This window comes from Scyliorhinus torazame, chromosome 1, assembly GCF_047496885.1.
Source record: "Scyliorhinus torazame isolate Kashiwa2021f chromosome 1, sScyTor2.1, whole genome shotgun sequence".
NCBI classification, from domain to species: domain Eukaryota; kingdom Metazoa; phylum Chordata; class Chondrichthyes; order Carcharhiniformes; family Scyliorhinidae; genus Scyliorhinus; species Scyliorhinus torazame.
This window is the reverse complement of record NC_092707.1, coordinates 380,782,192-380,802,528: the sequence shown is the minus strand read 5'-3', so window position 1 is coordinate 380,802,528 and position 20,337 is coordinate 380,782,192. Positions and strand designations below refer to the sequence as shown.

At 51.3% G+C, this 20,337-nt stretch overlaps 1 protein-coding gene across 7 annotated transcripts in view; it reads right to left on the bottom strand.

Moving 5' to 3' along the window:
- The window catches only part of ltbp1 (latent transforming growth factor beta binding protein 1), a 533,746-nt gene that overhangs the window by 166,940 nt on the left and 346,469 nt on the right, over positions 1-20,337 (bottom strand). For all 7 annotated transcript variants that reach the window (XM_072512266.1, XM_072512285.1, XM_072512304.1 and 4 more), the window contains one exon: positions 13,806-13,949. In XM_072512266.1, coding sequence (XP_072368367.1) covers positions 13,806-13,949 — 144 coding nt within the window. The remainder of the gene's footprint in view (positions 1-13,805; positions 13,950-20,337) is intronic.

Sequence of the window (20,337 nt, the reverse complement as noted above, 5' to 3'; positions counted from 1 at the left end):
TGGGTCCTGGGGCCGCCAGCCAGGTCGGCAGCGACGTTCCAGAGGAGGACCTCCTAGGGAAGACAAGGAGACGCTCATGAGGCGTTTGATTAGTGCTCGTACATAATAGCGACCGGATGGAGTGGAGAGCGTCCGGGAGGACCTCCTGCCACCGTGAAACTGGGAGGTCCCTGGACCGTAGGGCCAGTAGGACGCTCTTCCAGACCGTGCCGTTCTCCCTCTCTACTTGCCCATTCCCCCGGGGGTTGTAGCTGGTCGTCCTGCTTAAGGCTATGCCCTTGCTGAGCAGGAACTGGCGCAGTTCGTCACTCATGAAAGAGGACCCCCTGTCGCTGTGGACGTATGCGGGGCAACCGAACAGTGTGAAGATGGTGTTCAGGGCTTTAATGACTGTGGCCGCGGTCATGTCAGAGCAGGGAATGGTGAATGGGAAGCGGGAGTATTCGTGCACCACATTAAGAAAATATGTGTTGCGGTCGGTGGAGGGGAGGGGCCCTTTGAAATCGAGACTAAGGCGTTCAAAGGGGCGGGAAGCCTTAATCAGGTGCGCACCATCCGGCCTGAAAAAATGCGGTTTGCATTCCGCGCAGATGTGGCAGTCCCTTGTGACTGTACGGACCTCCTCTAAAGAGTATGGGAGATTGCGGGACTTGATGAAGTGGAAAAACCGAGTGACCCCCGGGTGGCAGAGGTCCTCGTGGAGGGTTTGGAGGCGGTTAATTTGTGCGTTGGCACATGTGTCACGGGATAAGGCATCGGACGGCTCGTTCAGCTTTCCGGGACGATACAAAATCTCGTAGTTGAAGGTGGAGATCGCCATCCTCCACCTTAAGATCTTGTCGTTTTTGATTTTGCCCCGCTGTGCATTATCGAACATGAAGGCTACCGACCGTTGGTCAGTGAGGAGAGTGAATCTCCTGCTGGCCAGGTAATGCCTCCAAAACCGCACAGCTTCCACTATGGCTTAGGCTTCCTTTTCCACTGAGGAGTGGCGGATTTCTGAGGCGTGGAGGGTCCGGGAGGAAAAGGCCACGGGTCTGCCCGTTTGGTTAAGGGTGGTTAAGGGGAGGGACTCGTCGATGGCGCGCATCGTGGCCTTTGCGATATCCGCTTTGATGCGGCTGAAGGCCTGGCAAGCCTCTGTCGACAGAGGGAAGGTCGTGGTCTGTATTAGGGGGCGGGCCTTGTCTGCGTATTGGGGGACCCACTGGGCGTAGTATGAAAAGAACCCCAGGCAGCGTTTCAGGGCTTTTGGGCAGTGCGGGAGGGGGAATTCCATGAGGCGCGCATACGTTCGGGGTCGGGGCCTATTATCCCATTGCGCACTACGTAGCCCAGAATGGCTAGCCGATTGGTGCTAAAAACGCACTTGTCCTCGTTGTACGTGAGGTTCAAGGCTTTGGCGGTCTGGAGGAATTTTTGGAGGTTGGCGTCGTGGTCCTGCTGGTCGTGGCCGCAGATGGTTACATTGTCGAGATACGGGAACGTGGCCCGCAACCCATGTTGATCAACCATTCGGTCCATCTCCCGTTGGAAGACCGAGACCCCGTTTGTGACGCCAAATGGGACCCTTGGGAAAAGGTATAATCGCCCGTCTGCCTCGAAGGCTGTGTACTTGCGGTCACTTGGGCGGATGGGGAGCTGATGGTAGGCGGACTTGAGGTCCACGGTGGAGAAGACTTTATATTGGGCAATCCGATTGACCATGTCGGATATGCGGGGGAGAGGGTACGCATCTAGTTGTGTGTACCTATTGATGGTCTGGCTATAGTCTATGACCATCCTTTGTTTCTCCCCTGTCTTCACTACTACCACCTGCGCTCTCCAGGGACTATTGCTGGCCTGGATTATGCCCTCCTTTAGTAGCCGCTGGACTTCGGACCGAATGAAGGTCCGGTCCTCGGCGCTGTACCGTCTGCTCCTAGTGGCGACGGGTTTGCAATCCGGGGTGAGGTTCGCAAACAAGGACGGGGGTTGCACCTTGAGGGTTGCGAGGCCGCAGATAGTGAGTGGGGGTATTTGGCCGCCGAATTTGAACGTAAGGCTCTGTAGATTGCATTGGAAATCTAATCCCAGTAAGGTGGGGGCGCAGAGTTGGGGAAGGACGTTTAGTTTGTAGTTTTTGAACTCCCTCCCCTGCACCGTTAGGGTAACTATGCAGAATCCTTGGATCTGTACGGAGTGGGATCCTGCAGCTAGGGAAATCTTTTGTGCGCTGGGGTAGGTGGTCAAGGAACAGCGTCTTACCGTGTCGGGGTGGATAAAGCTCTCCGTGCTCCCGGGGTCGACTAGGCATGGTGTCTCGTGGCCGTTTATTAGCACCGTTGTCGTCGTCGTCTGGAGTGTCCGGGGCCGAGCTTGATCGAGCGTAATTGAAGCGAGACGTGGTTGTAGTAGTGGAGTGGGGTCCGTTGTTGCCGTCCAAGATGGCGTCGGGGATGAACAAAATGGCCGCCCCCATACATCGCACGTGGCTGGGGGGTCACAAGATGGCGGCGGGGGTGGACAAAATGGCCGCCCCCACGCGTCGTAGAGGTTTGGGGTGGTCCAAGATGGCGGCGCCCTTCCTCCCCTCGTGGTGGCCGGTACCCAAAATGGCGGCGTCTGCAGGTCGCACATGGGGCGCTGGGGGGGTTGGGGAGCGTTAGGACCGCGCGGGGCTCCCTCCTCTCCGGGGACAGCGGTGGTCGGGACCCAAGTTGGTAGCGCCAGCGGGTCAGACGTGGAGCGCGGGGGGGGGGGGGGGGGGGGGGGTTAGGGGGGCGTTAGAGACGGCCAGAACTCCCTCTTCTCCGTGGGGCGTGGTGGTCGGGACCCAAAGTGGTAGCGCCGGCGGGTCATACATGGGGTGCGGGGGGGGGGGTTGGGGAGCGTAAGCGGCGTGCAGGGCTCCCTGTTCTCCCGGGACCGCGGTGGTCGGGACCCAGAGCGGCTGCGCCAGCGGGTGGGGAGCGTAAATGACTTGCAGGGCTCCCTGTTCTCCCGGGACAGCGGCGACCTCGCGGGACCGGCACACAACCGCGAAATGGCCCTTTTTCCCGCTGCTCTTGCAGATTGCTGCGCGGGCCGGGCAGCGCTGCTGGGGGTGTTTCGCCTGGCCGCAGAAATAGCAGCGGGCGCCCCCGGTGCGACTTGGCGTCTGAACCGCACAAGCCTGTGGGGTGTCCGGGGGGTTGGGGGTGGGTTTGTCGCGACGGGTACGTACGGAGCCCAATGGGCTGCCGCGCGGTCGGGGCCGTAGGCGCGGGTATTACGCGCGGCCACGTCTAGGGAGGCTGCTAGGGCCCGGGCCTCTGAGAGTCCTAGCGACTCTCTTTCTAGAAGTCTTTGGCGGATTTGGGAGGAATTCATACCTGCCACAAAAGCATCGCGCATTAACATGTCCGTGTGTTCATTTGCGTTCACCGAAGGGCAGCTGCAGGCTCGTCCCAAAATCAGCAGCGCGGCGTAGAATTCGTCCATCGATTCTCCGGGACCTTGCCGTCTCGTCGCGAGCTGGTAGCGAGCGTAGATTTGGTTAACTGGGCGGACATAGAGACTTTTCAGTGCTGCGAACGCCGTCTGGAAATCCTCCGAGTCTTCGATGAGGGAGAAGATCTCCGTGCTCACCCTCGAGTGCAGGACCTGTAGTTTTTGGTCTTCTGTGACCCGGCCGGTGGCCGTTCTGAGGTAGGCCTCGAAGCAAGTCTGCCAGTGCTTGAAGGCTGCTGCCGCGTTCACTGCGTGGGGGCTGATCCTCAGGCATTCCGGAATGATCCTGAGCTCCATAGTCCTTTTTAGGCACGCTTAATAAATTGTAGCGCACAAAGACTCCGTGAGACGAATAGAGTGAAGTCGATGAGGCTTTATTAAGCGTGTCTGTTCCCCCGCAGCTCGATAGTAGAATGGCCTGCGGGGGAGGACTCCGGCTTCTTATACTCCGCCTTCAGGGCGGAACTAGAGGTCAACGGCCAACCAGGACCCGGGATCTGTCAGCCAATGACATTAGGGCTTCCAGTCCCACATGGCCCCCAATACATACTACCACACTTCCTTCCTTCGGCTATGCGCTACACTGGGAGGAATCCTCCGGTCCCACCAGCAGTGGGAAGCATGGCGGGCAGGGAACCAAATTTGGCATGGGCCAAAAATCAGTTTCCCAACGACGGGATGATCTTTAGGAGTTAGGTTCTCAGGAGGTCAAAGGTGGGTTAAAGGCAGATCGAGGAGATTCCCTACGAATAATGTCGGGAATTAAGCTCCCCTTCCAAATTAGGAAATTAGAACATTCATTTTTAAGACTGCACACAAGTGGGGTAAACCCGGTGAGCTCGGCTTCTCCCACAACTAACAGGGAGTCGTCGCTGCATTGTCATCTTTGAGGAGCGCCTGCAAATGACAGCTTGTGCTTGACAGCAAGTGGTGGCAATGCAAGTTGTGTGGAGGATGATTAAGGAAGGGCTAGCAGCTAAGGGTGGAGTAGTGGCAGAACAAAGGTGCAAGGAATAGGTCAGGCTGTATGGGTGCTCTTTAAATGTGGCACCCCCAACCCCATGAGGTAATGGCGGGGATCACGACTTCCTGCTGGCTCCAAATGCGAGAATCGGTGAGCTCCTCGTTGAACAGCACAAGATCGCACATGGTCAGCCGTCCCACCTCCCAACGAACCGCTCCCACTTCCGGGCCTACCACCAAACTTGCTTCAGAATTGTAAATTCCAGCTACTGTACCTTTTGCTTCACTGCAGCACTTACACATTTTCTTGTGGAGTAATATTTACGCAGACTACTTCATCCTAGCTAGTCCTCAACTGAAATCATTTGGGCTACCAATTAGTTTTACCATACAGTGAAATCTCTCAAAGAAAAGGTGCAGCTGGGGCAGCATGGTGGCACAGTGGTTAGCAATGCTGCCTCATGGCGCTGAGGACCCAGGTCCAATCCCGGCTCCAGGTCACTGTCTGTGTGGAGTTTGCACATTCTCCCCATGTCTGCGTGGATCTCACCCCCACAACCCCAAAAGATGTGCAGGGTTAGGTGAATTGGCTAAATTACCCCTTAATTGGAAAATAAAATTGGGTACTCCAGATTAAAAAATATTCGGACTTCTCAAATAGCTAGCCATGACACAGACTGGGGGGGGGGGGGGGGGGGGGGGGGGGTGGAGGGGGGTGGTAAGGCTCTGTGCCCAGACCGTGCACAGTATAACTCCAAACCTTCTGGCCTGCATGGCTTAATAATGAGCTGAATGACATACTCAGTATTAAAGGCACAAAACATCCTCAGTTTAAAAATAGTGTGGTTTGGGTTGGATACTGAACACCTACTGAGTAACTAGTCCTTTTGGAGTCGAAGCAAAATTATGTTGGGTGGTAAAGACAGTTCTTTGTTTAATCATGATGCAAGAGGCAGCGATTCTGGATTACATCCCCCTGTCAGAAATCTACCCTGTGAAAGGGCAATGCACAGCATGCTCGCATGACGTGGGGAGGTAGGACCCGCACTGCCACTTTCCCGAAAGGGTCCCGTATTTCTTTCTTCATTCTTTCATGGAATGTGGACATCACCGGTAAGGCCAGCATTTGTTGCCCATCCATCCTGCCCTTGAGCTGAATGGCTTGCTCGGCCTTTTCAGGTTTCCATGGATCTGTAGGCCAGATGGAGAAAGGATGGCAGATTTCCGACCCTGGAGGACGTTAGTGAGCCAGATGGGGGTATTATTTACACCAATTGATGATATTTTCAAGGTCACCATCCCTGAGACTAGCTTTGCATTCCAGATTTCTTAACGGAATTCAAATTCCACCAGTTGCTGTCGAAATATTAGCTGGACCTCTAAAACTTGGTCCAGCGACATAACCACTGCCCCACCCTCCGGATCACCACCACCACCAATTAGGAAAGCGGGAACCAAGGCTGATCCACATTCCTGGATCCCATTGGACAGATTGCCCGGGGTGGGCTGCAGAGACAATGGCGCTGCCCATGCTCTTTACTTCCAAAGAGCACAGTCTTAGTGCCAGGCTAGACTGGCAGACAGAAGTCCTGCCTCGGCCGCACTTCCGTGGGTTCAGTGACTTCCAGGAATTTTCAGGCATTATGCTCGTAAACAGTTGGGGAATTATGGAACATTATTTGATAGAATTGCATGACACAAAACGGAGGCCATTCAGCCCCATCATGCCTCTGGCAGTTCATTGAAAGACCTGACCCATTAATCCCTCACCCGTTGCTCTCTCCCCCTAGCTCTGAAACCTTTCTCTTTCGCATAATTGTCCAAGTTCCTTTGCAAATCTGCTTCCTCCACCCTGCCAGGGAGTCATCCCACATTAGAACCACTGCCACAGCAAGTAATGGGGCACAACCCCGTTCGGAGGCAGTGGAGAGGCTCCAAACTGTTGACCTTGTGTCTAATGCCTGTGATGGAATCGAACATCATTGCTCAGTTATTCTGTTTTTCTCCTTTTATCTTTGAAATGCTGAGGTTTGAAATTCCTATTGGTATTACTAATTGCTTTAGGTCAAGCATTCAAACAAAACTCCCTTATACGCTCAGTTATTTGAACCTTTTTTTTCTACACGGGATAGCCAAACAAAGCTTCAAGGTCAGTTTGCAATGTTCTCACCAAACAGAGATTGCTGGACAGCGATCAGGAATGGGAACCCCTACTGATTTTCACGACTCTAACCGAGGTCTCCCTAGGTGCACTGTAGCGTCTCTGCCACCATCCAGAGATTAAGTAATTCAGTGCCATCAAACTCGGGGCCGCACTGATCTGTATAAACCAGCTGCTCGCTCCCTAAATCCACTGGACCAAGGGACAATGTGTTTGTACTGAAGCTGCCTAACAGACATGATGGGGGTACAGTCCCTCAACACCCTGCTGGTTTATTAGGAGACTAGGCTGACTGATCTGCTGTCTTCTGTGATGGCTGGATTATTGTTAGCCCGAGGCAAATAAAAGGCTGAGTCCAAAAAAATGCCACTTAACTTAACGTGGAATTATCCCTGTTTTTCCTGCTCTGCTCCTTCTGTGAATGTTGTTGCCAAATAAATCGCTGTATTACAGGAACGACTTATTTAACTGTAGTGCTATCCTCATATCCAGAGAAATGCAGAACTAGTTACACTCTGCCTTAACCCACAGTCGAATCACACAATGGTTACAGCACAGAAAGAAGACACTTGGTTCCTCATGTCTGCGCCGGCCCTCCACAAGGGGCAATTTACCCAGTGCCACTACCCTGCCTTCTCCCCATAGCGCTACATGTTCTTCCTTCTCTTGAATGCCTCAATCGAACCTGCCTCTACCACACTCTCAGGCAGTGCACTCCAGATCACTAACTGTGTGAACATTTATCCTCATTGTCACCACTGACTCCTTTTGCTAACGATCTTAACAAATCTGCGCTGGCTTTCCATAATTAACCCAATTATGTCGACGTGACAATTAATTTTTTTCCCGAATTATCCTTTCTAGAAGCTTCAGCATCACCCAGGGTAAATTCTTTCAGTAACTAAACCAGAGTTTAGTATAACATCAATGTCTCCCATTGACAGATTTTGCCTTCGACTTGTTTAGCAAACGTCAATATGTTTTACAATGTAAATTTGCATGTTTATACGTAAGCTGCAATTTCTTTTGATCGACTGATTAAAGCATACAATAACATCACTTGGCATTGACATCTATTTCTCAACACTGCATTTACCAACACCAATTCTGTGCCCAAAGAATGCCACTGATGATGATCACGGCGGAGTAGTGAGGCTGTTGCCACTTAGAGCACTGGACTCCTGCAATCTAATTTTACAATATTGACTGTAGACCTCTTTAAAAGCAAGAGGTTGTGAAACCAACTCAAAAGGGTATAGCAGAATTACAGACAGCTGCACATTGAAATTTCGGAAGTGTGGGCAGCTTATTGAGCGACATGTAGAACATAGAATTCCTACAGTGCAGAAGATGGCCATTCGGCTCATCGAGTCTGCACCAATCCTCTGAAAGAGCACCCTACCTAGGCCCACTACCCTGCTCTATCCCGTATTCCCACCTAACCTGCACTTATTTGGACTGTGGGGGGAAACTGGCGCAGCCGGGGGAGAAGGTGCAAACACGGGGAGAAGGTGCAAACTCCACACATTCACCCAAGGCCAGATTCAAACCCATGTCCCTGGTACTGTGCCACCGTGCCGCCAACTCCTTCTATCGACTCTCAACAGGAATTAACTAGCCTTTGAAAGTTGACTAGAACTCTACTGTTGAAAAACAAAGTTAAGTTGGCAGGGCAGCTCTCAATCGCACTCCCAAAAATGAAGTTTGCAACATAACTGACCCATCAATCTGGGACTGTGCCAGGATTAGCATTTCTTAAATATTCATTCCGAAGGACACTGATAATAGGAAAAAAGATGGGTCTCCGACCACTCGAACAGTTTTATCTATACCGGGAATGAAGTTACTGTGAAAAGCCCCTAGTCGCCACATTCCGGCGCCTGTTCAGGGAGGCAGGTACGGGAATTGAACCTGCGCTGCTGGCCTTGTTCTGCATTACAAGCCAGCTGTTTAGCCCACTGTGCTAAACCAGCCCCAGAAGTTTCAGCAATATTCAAATTATTTATTATGATATATTATTTCTAATACAAACGATGGGCTGTTGTGTTTTCAAGGCCACTCCTTGTCCCTGACTGCTCACATCACAGGCATTTATTTCCACATGTCATAAGTGAGGTCACTGGGTTTAGGTTTTCCTTAAAAAGCAAACCGAATTGTAGAATATGGGCCGGGATTCTCCCCTACCCGGCGGGGTGGGGGGGTCCCGGCGGGGTGGAGTGGCAGGAACCACTCCGGCGTCGGGCCGCCTCAAAGGTGCGGAGAAATCCGCACCTTTAGTGGCCAAGCCCTCACCTTGAGGGGCTAGGCCCACGCCGAAGTGATTGGCGCACCGCCGGCCGGCGGGAAAGGCCTTTGGCGCCACGCCAGCTGGGGCCAAAGGGACTCCGCCAGCCGGCGGAAGTCCGCGCATGCACGGGTGCGTCAGCGGCGCGAGGGGGGGTCACTTCTGCGTCAGCCATGGCGGAGGCTATGGCCAAGGCGGAGGGAAAGGAGTGCCCTCACGACACAGGCCCGCCCGCGGATCGGTGGGCCCCGCTCGCGGGCCAGGCCACCGTGGGGGCACCCCCCAGGGCCAGATCGCCCCGCGTGCCCGCCTGGACACCGGAGCTCGCCCGCACCGCCAATCCCGCCGGTAAGAGAGGTGGTTTAATTCCCGCTGGCAGGACTGGCATTCCAGCAGCGGAGCTTCGGCCCATCGCGGGCCGGAGAATCGCCAGGGGGGGCCCGCCAACCCGCGCGGCGCGATTCCCGCCTCTGCCAAATCTCTGGCGCCGGAGAATTCGGCAGCCGGCGGGGGCGGGATTCACGCCGCCCCCGGCAATTCTCCGACCCAGATCTCAAAACATGAATAAAACTCCAATGGAACAGGAAGAAATTTGACTTATACAATCGCTTTATGTAGCAGCTACTATTTAAACCTTTATTCAGGGCTGGGGATTTTTCCAGTTGTACACTGGTTTCCAAGCTGTCGGCCTTTTAAGGCCTGTGTCAGTCTTTTTGAATTTCGTGAGCTGGCATGTATGTGGCTCTAGGGAGGCACGAAAGAAAATGCAAAATAACCATCAGCAAAACATATCGCAAGATGTGCCTGGCAGCATGAGAGACTCATCTCAACTGCAGTTAAACTTAACGCTCTTATCAGATGAGATGATAAAGTGCCATTTCTGGTTTACTTCCTATGTTTAATATAGCGAAGGTTGAAATGGAGATTTCTGCAGGGGAGGTCTCAGGGCCTTCTACCTTAGCAGTTATGAGCTGTGCTCAGACAAAGGGTGCATGAGTGTCTTACACAGAGGGAGCTAGTTGAATGGGCTCACAATGGTTGGAGTTCCAATGAATGAGAGGTGATCCCACTGAAACATATAAAATTCTTACGAGTTGGACAGGATAGGTGCTGGGAGGTTGTTTCCCCTGGCTGGAGAGTCTAGAATTAAGGGTTAATAATAATCATCTTTGTTAGTGTCACAAGTAGGCTTACATTAGCACTGCAATGAAGTTACTGTGAAAATCCCCAAGTCGCCACATTCCGGCTCCTGTTTGGGTACACTGAGGGAGAATTCAGAATGTCCAATTCACCTAACAAGCACGTCTTTCGGCACTTGTGGGAGGAAACTGGAGCACCCGGAGGAAACCCACGCAGACACAGGGAGAGTGTGTAGACTCCGCACAGACAGTGACTCAAGCTGGGAATCGAACCCGGGTCACTGGCGCTGTGAAGCAACAATGCTAACCACTGTGCAGGTTATAGTCTAAGGATAAGTGGTCACCATTTTGGATAGGAATGAGGGAGAATTCTTTAATTCAGAGGGTTGTGAAGCTTTAGAATTCTCTGTCAAAGAGAGTTGTCAATGCTCAGCCGTTGAAGAGTTTGAAGACTGAGGATGATAGGTTTTTGGGTTCTCAGGAAGTTGAGGGATATGAGCAGGAGGGTGAGGTTGAAGTTGAGGATAAGACATGGTCTTATTGAATGGTGGAGCAAGCTCGAGGGGCTGAATTGTCTACTCATGCTCCTATTTGTTATAGAGTTATTACTCCATGCTCCCTTTGAGTTCAGTTTAACATTAGGAACGCTGGGGGGGGATAGAGTTTACCTGTAAGTGTTAATGTGAAAAACAGGAAGGCAGCTAGCTGGTACAACGATTCACTTTGATGCAGCAGGTTTAAAGGTCTGAACATATACACAGCCTGGCAGATCAGGTTTAATTTCTGGTCGTGAACAGATAATGCTACTAACATTCAACATTGCTGGAGAAAGTTCAAATGTTAATGCTTCCTCAGGTCTGGAAGATATTCCACAAGAAGAGTTTATAAAATGGAACAGATCGAATGAAGGGGGGGGGGGGCGTAGAAAGACCACAAATAGAAAATAATGAATTATAAAGTGATTAGGGGGAGAATGTGGGGGGGGGGGAAGGTTAAATGACAAAAGTGATATTAATATAATGCATAAGGAAGCAAGGTGAGAGAAATTAGAGAAATAAGCCACATAGACAAGGCCCAGGGGACATGTTAATGGGTAAAGCTACACAGATTAATGCTGAGGGAAATGTGAAAGCAGACTGTAACTGGTTTAGTAGTCATGTGTTAGATGATGGCAGATTGATATGAAGCTGCAGACTACCCCATATTGAGGGAGTCCCCATTCAAGCACCAATCTGCTCCCTGTCCCATTCCCAGAAGGGCTGATACATCCATTTTATATTCCCAAAGCCTACACAAAATGAGCTCTGCTTAAACCCCAAAGCTGCCAAAGTCAATGTTATGGCCAGAGAGCAGCAAAGAGTCTTGTTTGGAAGATGAGGTCAGGTCCTCGAGCTATGGCGTTGAGCTACACTGGAATTGATGTAGGGAGCCAAGGACAGGGATGTCAATTCGTGGTGGGATAAAGAATAAAAGTGGTCAGTGACAGGGAGTTCAGAGGCACACGAACAGACTGAATGGATGTCCAGCAAGGGGTCATCCATTCTGTATTTACTCTCTCCAATGCAGAGATGGCCAGGGGCTGGATGTTGGCTGTGAGCTTATGAACCCCACTGCCAGGGTCAAATAGGAATCAGACGCCCACCCTGTGTGGGAAGCAGTCACTCATTGTGAAGCTGGGGGGTGCAACCAGAGGCCGTCCAGCTTGAAAGCAGCAGTAGGATGGCGTGGCAGGTAAGTTTAGGAGAGGGTGTCCCCAAAATGGAGGCCAACTGTGTTAAAATTTAAGGAGGGCTTTTGCTATTATTGTGGGGTTGGAGAGGTAGGAGGACCCCCTCTGCAGGGTGGGCGGTGGCTACTGCTGACCCCTCAAGCAGGGAGGGTCCCTTGGCCTATCTTGACCACTTGTCTCCAGGAACCCATCACCAGGCTGAGAAGCTGTCCCCTGTTGCCTGCGGGGACCTGTGGGTTGACTGGAAAATTCCAGGTCTTGCTGGGCTGGAATTCCGTACCCACCCATCTCCACTCCTGCCCCCAGCAGGGGCTAAAAATTAAGCCCATATTGTGAACGGCAAATCCAGTACCATAGCATAATAAATCACTGTCTCGCCCACTGCTGGCTCTGACACCTTAACGGCAGTGCCTTTGCATCCTTCCACCTAGGCCGAGATTGTAGATAGCCCCAGCTGCTTCACAAATGGCACAGCCGCCATTTTCCACCAAATAATTACAGCACAAGTATGAACTGCACTCGCATTTCAGATTTTTCAATGTGTTTTGAATGTTCATCACCAAGAAAGTCTCTATTTGTTCCTTGCAATGTAGTGCTTTTGTAACACCATGTACGAGTTTTCACAACATACATCACACAAATTATTGTGGTCTGAAAAGCCACATCAGTGACCCTGTCCCTAATGCTGACTTTCGATTCTTCTTAGTGCTATTATTTGCAGCATGTGTACCATTTAGATTCAATCACTGTTGTGTTGTGGGATCTAGTTGAGTGAAGCACAGTACGGACAAGGTTGACTGAAGGAAGGAATGGAAGCTGAACCACTCAGTCTCTATTGGTTTTGATCCTGTCACCCTTCTGCACGTGTACAACCTATCACGGTGGTGGTTGGGGGGGGGGGGGGGGGTAACTTTAGCTGCATGGGCTGATGTCGAGCAAGGGGTGAGGGCTACCTCCTTGGGGGGGGGGGGCTCCCCATGCCCATCAGAAGCAAGCCTCTCCCCCCCAGGTCATACCACCCTTTAACCCTCCCTTCCCCCACCCAAATCAAAACCAGGCCTCACCGATACCCCCGACGTACCTGAAGAGCAACCTTCATTCACTCCTCCTTTTCGGGGGTGGGCTGCCTGTAATCCCAGCAGTGGCCACTGTGCGAACCTGGCACTGCTGGCACTGCAGGGTTGCCGGCCAACTGATTGGGCGGTAACTCTCCAAGGAGGAGCTTACCCCCCCAGATAGGGGCAGAGGTCTCCCGTTAACCAATGAGCACCCTGCTGATCCTGAAATGGCTGTGGGGTAGCCGGAATCAGCCGGGGTGAGATATCGGCAGGGTGAGAAACCTGCCTTCCAAAACACCCTGCCCAATAGGCCAACAGCATCTTTTGCTTCTTCCAATCCCAATTTGCTTTAAATGCTGCAAGGGGGGGCTTTCACAGGCCGTTAATGAACACTGAGTTGACAGAAAATGTGACGAGCTGTTAATGGGTTGGGGGAGAGGGACAGGGAGGTGGAAAGTCTAAGGTATTGTCTGAATGCAAAACCCTTATCAGGAAAATGAGATTATATTCGCAAGAATGGATTATTCATTTAGGAATGCCATTTGGATAGGAGAGGGAGCAACATCTGGAGCTTTTCCACTGGTGCTACTAAATGAGAACTTTGCTGTGTAAGAAAGGTTAGCGATACCCTTCACACTAACGCAAAATGATCCTGCTGTCATTCTCAAAGGCACACTTCAAAAACTAGAATAGCTTACTGTTCCTGCAAAAGTGGTTCAGTGCCAACAACAACAGAAGTAAATTCCGTCCACTAGACGCTCAAACCAACCCTGAGGTGTCTATCCATAACAATATTTCAGATATTATTAAGTGCTGTGAAACTATATATTAGAATCTGAGCTAGGTGTTAACATGTGGAACGCAGGTCCCAAAGACAAATCCCTTCCAAATGTTCCGGCTTGCTTTGTCCAATTCCGTATCCCAAGGATTGGACCACAAAAAAGATAAGGTTACGCTGCTTGAACGGAGGGCAGGGATTTTTTAAAAATGTTTTCCATACCTGGAGGCTCCGGGGAACGGCACTCCCCGGTCATTGGGTCAAATTCCTGGATATCATCGGGACAGATGCAGAGGAACGATCCTTCCACATTCTCACAGAGAGCTTCACCACAAACTCCGTTGATCATCTCACATTCATTTACATCTGGAAATTATAACAGAGACAACATGATGTGAGTTAAAGGAGCAGCCCACACACAGTGCATTCTCAATACCTCCACAAGGACCGGTGTCTCTGCTATTGTGTAACGCAGAACCGGCATCCAACTGCAGCATCTCACCTTCACACATGGCTACGTTATGGCTATTTCTGCTCTTTAAGGTCATTTTGAGATTATTGTAATTTCTCGCGCTCCAGATCCAGTCCAAAATAAAGAGTAGTGAGGGAGGAATTGGATGGGGCGCTTTCACATTAATCTTGTTCAACACCAAGGGCGGGATTCTCCCATCCCGCGGCAAAGTGTCCACACCCCTCCAGGGGGCCAGCACGATGCTGGAGCGGATTGTGCGCTCCAGCTGCAGATCCCAGCGCAAACTTTGCGCCGCGTGTTCCGCGCATGCGCAGTGGCACCGGCGCCAACGTGCACATGCGTAGTGGCCTCCTTCAACGCGCCGGCCCCGACGCAACGTGGCGACGACTACAGGGGCCGGCGCGTAGGAAAGGAGACCACAGAGGCCGGCCCGCCGATCGGTGGGCCCCGATCGCGGGCCAGACCACATCGGAGGGCCCCCCCCCCCCCCCAGAGGTCGGAACCCCCCTTCCCCTCCCCCAAAGGCCGCCACCCAACCCTTACACGCCGAGGTACCCCCGGCCCACAGCAGGTTAGAACATCACCCGCCTAGACTCGGCTGTTTTCTTATGGCCGCTCGGCCCATTCGGGCCGGAGAATCAGCGGGCCGGCCACGTAGAGGGGCCCACGACCGGCGCCGCGCCAACTACGCCGGCACCAATGACGCCGATTCTCCGCTCAGCGGAGAATCGCATGCCGGCGTTGGGGCGGTGTGGTGCAATTTGTGCGGCCCGCCGGCGATTCTCCGACACGGCGCAGATCGACGGATTCCGCCCCATGTTCTTGGCTCTTTCTGTGAAAGGATAATTCTCAGGATCGAGGGCTGAGCTTTCAGTGGGCGGCATGGTAGCATAGTGGTTAGCACTGTTCCTCCATAGCGGCAGGGTCCCGGGTTCGATTCCCGGTTTGGTCACTGTCTGTGCGGGATCTGCACATTCTCCCCGTGTCTGCGTGGGTTTCCTCCGGGTGCTCCGGTTTCCTCCCACAAGTCACAAAAGACGTGCTGTTAGGTAATTTGGACATTCTGAATTCTCCCTCTGTGTACCCGAACAGGCGCTGGAATGTGGCGACTAGGGGCTTTTCACAGTAACTTCATTGCAGTGTTAATGTAAGCCTACTTGTGACAATAAAGATTATTATAAAAGATTCAAAGATCTGTCACAAAAGATGGTTCCTGAATGGGCAAATCCTCCACTGGAAGTTGTCAGGGTCCTTGGACAAGCTTTCCTTTTCCCAGATCAGCCAATCGCCAGCCCATCATGTCTGTCTGGATTAAGCACAGGCCAGCACCCCTTCCTGCACCAGGATTTGGAGCTAGCCTATCCCCATCAGATGCTTTCCCAACACCCACCGCCAACAAAGGCACAACTCAATAGATCAACCGGACACTCGGATATAACTTCACCACTCAAATGCTCATCAGTGACTACATACCTCAGCCTATGGACCAAACACAAAACTGCATGGTGGGACAGGAATAAAAGTAAAGTCGCCCTAAGACCATAAGCTTCCTTCCCCTTTGAGGGGGAGAGCAGGCTGGTGGTAATTTAATCTGAGGATCACCACAAGGTTGAGAAGGCAGAGCCTTCATGAATAATCTCAGCCGGTACGGGAATTGAACCTACGCTGTTGGCCTCGTCCTGCATCATGAACCAGCTGTCTAGCCAACTGAGCTAAACCGACCCAAGGCAGGAAACAAAAAATAAGTTTAATGTCATAATACTTGGGTTCCACCAGCACATCAGACGCAGATGTAGGGCGCTATTCTACCCCCCCACGCCAGGTGGGGAATCGCCGGGGCGCCGCGCGAATCGCGCCACGCCGCCCCAACCCCCGCACGCGATTCTCCCACCCCCCAGAAACCAGCGGCACGCAATTCGCACCGGGCTGCTCAGAGAACCGGTGAGCGGCGATTCTCCGGCCCGGATGGACGACACGACAGGTTCCCACCGGCACCGTCCACCCCTGGTCGCTGCCGGCGGGAACTCTGCGGGAACGCTGGGGGGACGGCCTGTGGGGGAGGGAGGGGGCTCCTTCACCGGGGTGGCCTCCGATGGGGTATGGCCCGCGATCTGGGCTCACCGATCGGCGTGCCGGCCTCCCCACCCCACCCCCCCCCGGCCTACCTCCTTCCGCACGCGGCCCCAGAACACCGGCACCATGTTGGTGAGGGGCCGGCGTGCATAAGACGTTCCCCGCGCATGTGCAGGATGGCACGGCCCAACTGCGCATGCGCGGGTTGGCGCGGTGGGATGCTGGAGCGGCGTGAACCGCTCCAGCGCCGTGCTGGCCCCCTGTGGGGGCCAGAATAGGTCGTGCCCGGGCCCTGTTCACGCCGTCATGAAACGGGATGGCGTTCACGACGGCGCAAACACTTGGCCTCCATATCGGAGAATCGCCCCCCAAGAAATTGATGCAGGCCCCTTACATAATCACAAAGCTGATTAACTGTTTAGATATAAACCCAACTGGAAGACTGTGGACCCACCATCCTCACCACAACTCCACTAATGATTAAGTGGAGTTTAGAGATGCATCGTTTTCTGTGCTGTTTGCGTCAGCTACAGATGTGATGTAAAATGATGAGCTGGTGGGGCATCATCCTTACACTCAGAAGTGAACATTTTCTATGGAATCAGCTTGAAACAGATCCAGATTCAAAGTGGTTTAAATGAACCCCAAAATGATCTATGTGTTTTTAATTGGATGAATATTTGGCTCAATTTACCCAGAATTTTCACAAAAGCCCTGAAGCTTTTAGCTTTCTGTGTCTTTTGTCTAATGATCCCATGCGTATTTCCGAATAGATCTCACGGAAGGTCTCCCGGAAATACCCGTGGTTCATTCAATCTGGGCTGAAATCTGTGGATCATTCCCCATGAAATAACCATTCAGGTTCGACCTTAACCTTCAATGAAGAAAAGTCTTGGTCCGGCTTTTAGATCCAGAATTACAACTATCCAACTAACTTGGGTTTCTTTAAGACCAACTTATTACTTTATCCGTTATTTACTGAGCAGAATTTTCCTCAGTGAAGAAACTAACCGTTTGAAAGTTAAGTCACATGTCTGGTGCCAAATAGAAACAGAGTCAAAAAATTAAACACACCCATGTCCCTCCATTTATTTCAGAGCAAACGCAGGAATTTATTCAAAACTATATAAGTAACTCGTTCAACGTGGAGAACTGTGAGTTCATCCACTTTGGGTGTGAGGAAGCCGTGACAGAATATTTCCTGAATGGTGAGAGGCTGTGAGCTGTGGGGCTGGTTTAGCTCACTGGGCTAAAACGCTGGCTTTTGAAGCAGACCAAGGCAGGCCAGCAGCACGGTTCAATTCCCGTAACAGCCTCCCCGAACAGGCGCCGGAATGTGGCAACTAGGGGCTTTTCACAGTAACTTCATTGAAGTCTACTCGTGACAATAAGCGATTTTCATTTCATTTCATTTTGTAGAGTTTCACAGTGCGGAAAGAGGCCCCTCGGCCCATCGTGTCAATGCCGGCCATCGAACACCTATCTATTCTAATCCCATTTCCCAGCAGTTGGTCCATAGCCTTGTATGCTATGGGCAGTTCAAAGGCTCATCTAAATGCTTCTTAAATGTTGTGAGGGTTCCCACCTCTACCACCCTTTCAGGCAGCGAGTTCCACATTCCCACCACCCTCTGGGTGAAAAAGCCTTTCTTCAAATCCCCTCTAACTCTCCTGCTCCTTACCTTAAATCTATGCTCCCTGGTTATTGACCCTTCAACTCAGGGGAAAGGTTTCTCCCTATCTATGTGCCTCATAATTTTGTGCACCTCAATCAGGTCCCCCCTCAGCCTCCTCTGCTCCAAGGAGAACCACCCCAGCCTAACCAGCTGAGATGCTCCAGCCAAGGCAAGGTCCTGGTGACTCTCCTCTGCACCCTCTCTAGTGCAATCACAAAGGGAGTGAGGTGCCTTGTACATAAATCACTTCAGAGTTAGTGCAGAGGTGGAAAAACCGGCAAATGCACTGCTGTTGATCTGTCAACAGGATCGCAATTTCAAAGTGAGGAAGTTATGCTTTTTGTTGTGCAGATCCTTCCTCGGTCCCCCAATTTGCAGAACTGTGTCCACATTTTGAGCATGGAACCTCAGGAAAGACATACTGGCCTTGGAAGTGATGAAGCACAGATTCACCAGGTTTTAAGGGTTAAATAATGAGAACAGCGAACATAAACTTAGAAATTTGCTTGGTGACCTAATCAAAATATTTTAAATGATTCTGCGATTCGGAAAGATAGATTAGAGAACTTTTCCCATTGGTGGGGGATTCAAGAAGAGGGTGCAAGTTTCAAATTCAAGCTTGACCATTTAGGAGTGAGCTGAGGATGTACTTTTTCCCAGACAAAAGCCTGGATTTTCATCCTCAAGGTCAGGGAAATTCCCAGAAAACGGTGCCGGCCACGGCAGGATCTTCATTGCTAGGCACCATTTGTGATCTGGGGTCAGGCCAGCCAACCTGGGAAGAAGTACGGTGGCAGAATCAGGGGCCGCTGGGTGCAGAGGCAGGCTGCTTTAAAGGCCCACCTCAGTGCAATGCAACGTCATCCCAGTGAAAAATAAACACAGCCCTCCTCACACTCCTTACACCTTCAGACACTCCCATGTCCCATCCATGCCACCTCATGCCTGCCCCACCCCTCAGCCTCTCAACTGTTATGTCACACTCTGCCCACCCATGTCCCCTCATGCCCCCTATACCAGGTTCTTCCCTCCCACTCACTCCCATGGCGCCTCATGCCCCATATGTCAAGCTCTGACCTTCCAGCCACCCACTATCTCCCTTCGTGCCCCTTTGACAAGCCCTGGCACTTCCATGCCCATTGAGCTACTGTACACTTCCGATAACCAATGAACACCACAGTGTAAAGCGGGATGTCTAAATGGCAAGCTAATACAAGTGTCAATCACCCAGGCCCTTTGAAGTTTCTAAAACCACAAATACTTGAAACCATTTACTTCTGTCAACAGGCATTGTGAAATTGACCGCAGGGATCAGAGAGTGCGAGTTGTCAATAAAACAATGTTTCCACTGGGGAGCAGGTGTCCTGGTATTCTCATTGCTGCCTGGGCTCTCAGTGAAGCCTTATTATGTATGCTTGGCTGAGAGCCCAGACATGTATTACATGAAAATTACAGAGGAGTAAGAGCTACGTATCTCCGCAATGGAGTCAGCCAGATTGGGAGTCCCAGATGTAGGTTTCTGAAAGGAAGCAGCCCGCACCCTTTAAAGGCACTCTCAAAAATCACACAGTCTAGGAATGGGGTCGGGAATCGCGTCCACCATTTTCAATGGTTACCCAAGCCAACCAGATTTGGTAAAAATTCCAGCCAAAGCTTAGTGGAAATAAGGAACTTGCTTCTCTAACATGTTATGGGCGCTGGGCCAATGACAAACTTCCAAAACTGAGATCAACAGTAAAGTTAGTCAGACCATCTGAGGGAGTCTACCAGGGTGGGAGAGGCAACAATTTCACAAGGGAGATGGCAAGACTGCTCCCTTGTTGTTTTAACACACTCCCTGGTGGTGCTGGCCCAGGAAAAGGCTGCCTCCCTGTCCCTACAGTCACATCAAGTGTGCCGACATCATGTGGTTGGAGGGAAAATAAGAGAAAATTAATTGCAGAAATGGGAAGGAAGTCACTGTTGATATAGAAACTGCTGAGCTCAAAAAGACATACTGCTGTTAATTCCACTGAATTCCATTCCAACGCACATGTATTTTCTTTGAAGGATAATATCGTCCAAGGGGCCATATATTTGTAAAACCAGCAACTATCATCAGGAGATCTCGAGGTTTTAAAATTACAGCATGAAGCTCATCTATTCTGGGTTTATTATCCGAGCAATAAACAAACTATTCTGTGCACACCTTTGAAGGTTGAGAAATCCATGGCAGGTTATTTTACATAGCTTCTAATGTTTGCACGCTGCATGCCACACAGTGTCTGCTACCGTTTGGTTCTACTTTTGTTTGTTTGGTATCATAAATCGCACTTTATTTGCAAGGGTGGGGTGGGAGCTTCCAAGAGGTAAATTAACATGGGAGTAGCCAATGAGCTAACGCTATCAATAAAGGAACCACGGGACAATAGTAAAGGGATGGAAGCAGCAACTACAAGATATTAATGTTGAGAGAGCTCTGAATGTAAAATTAATATTAACTTAAGGCAATTAAACAATTACAACACATTTTTGCACAAAACATAAAACTTTGC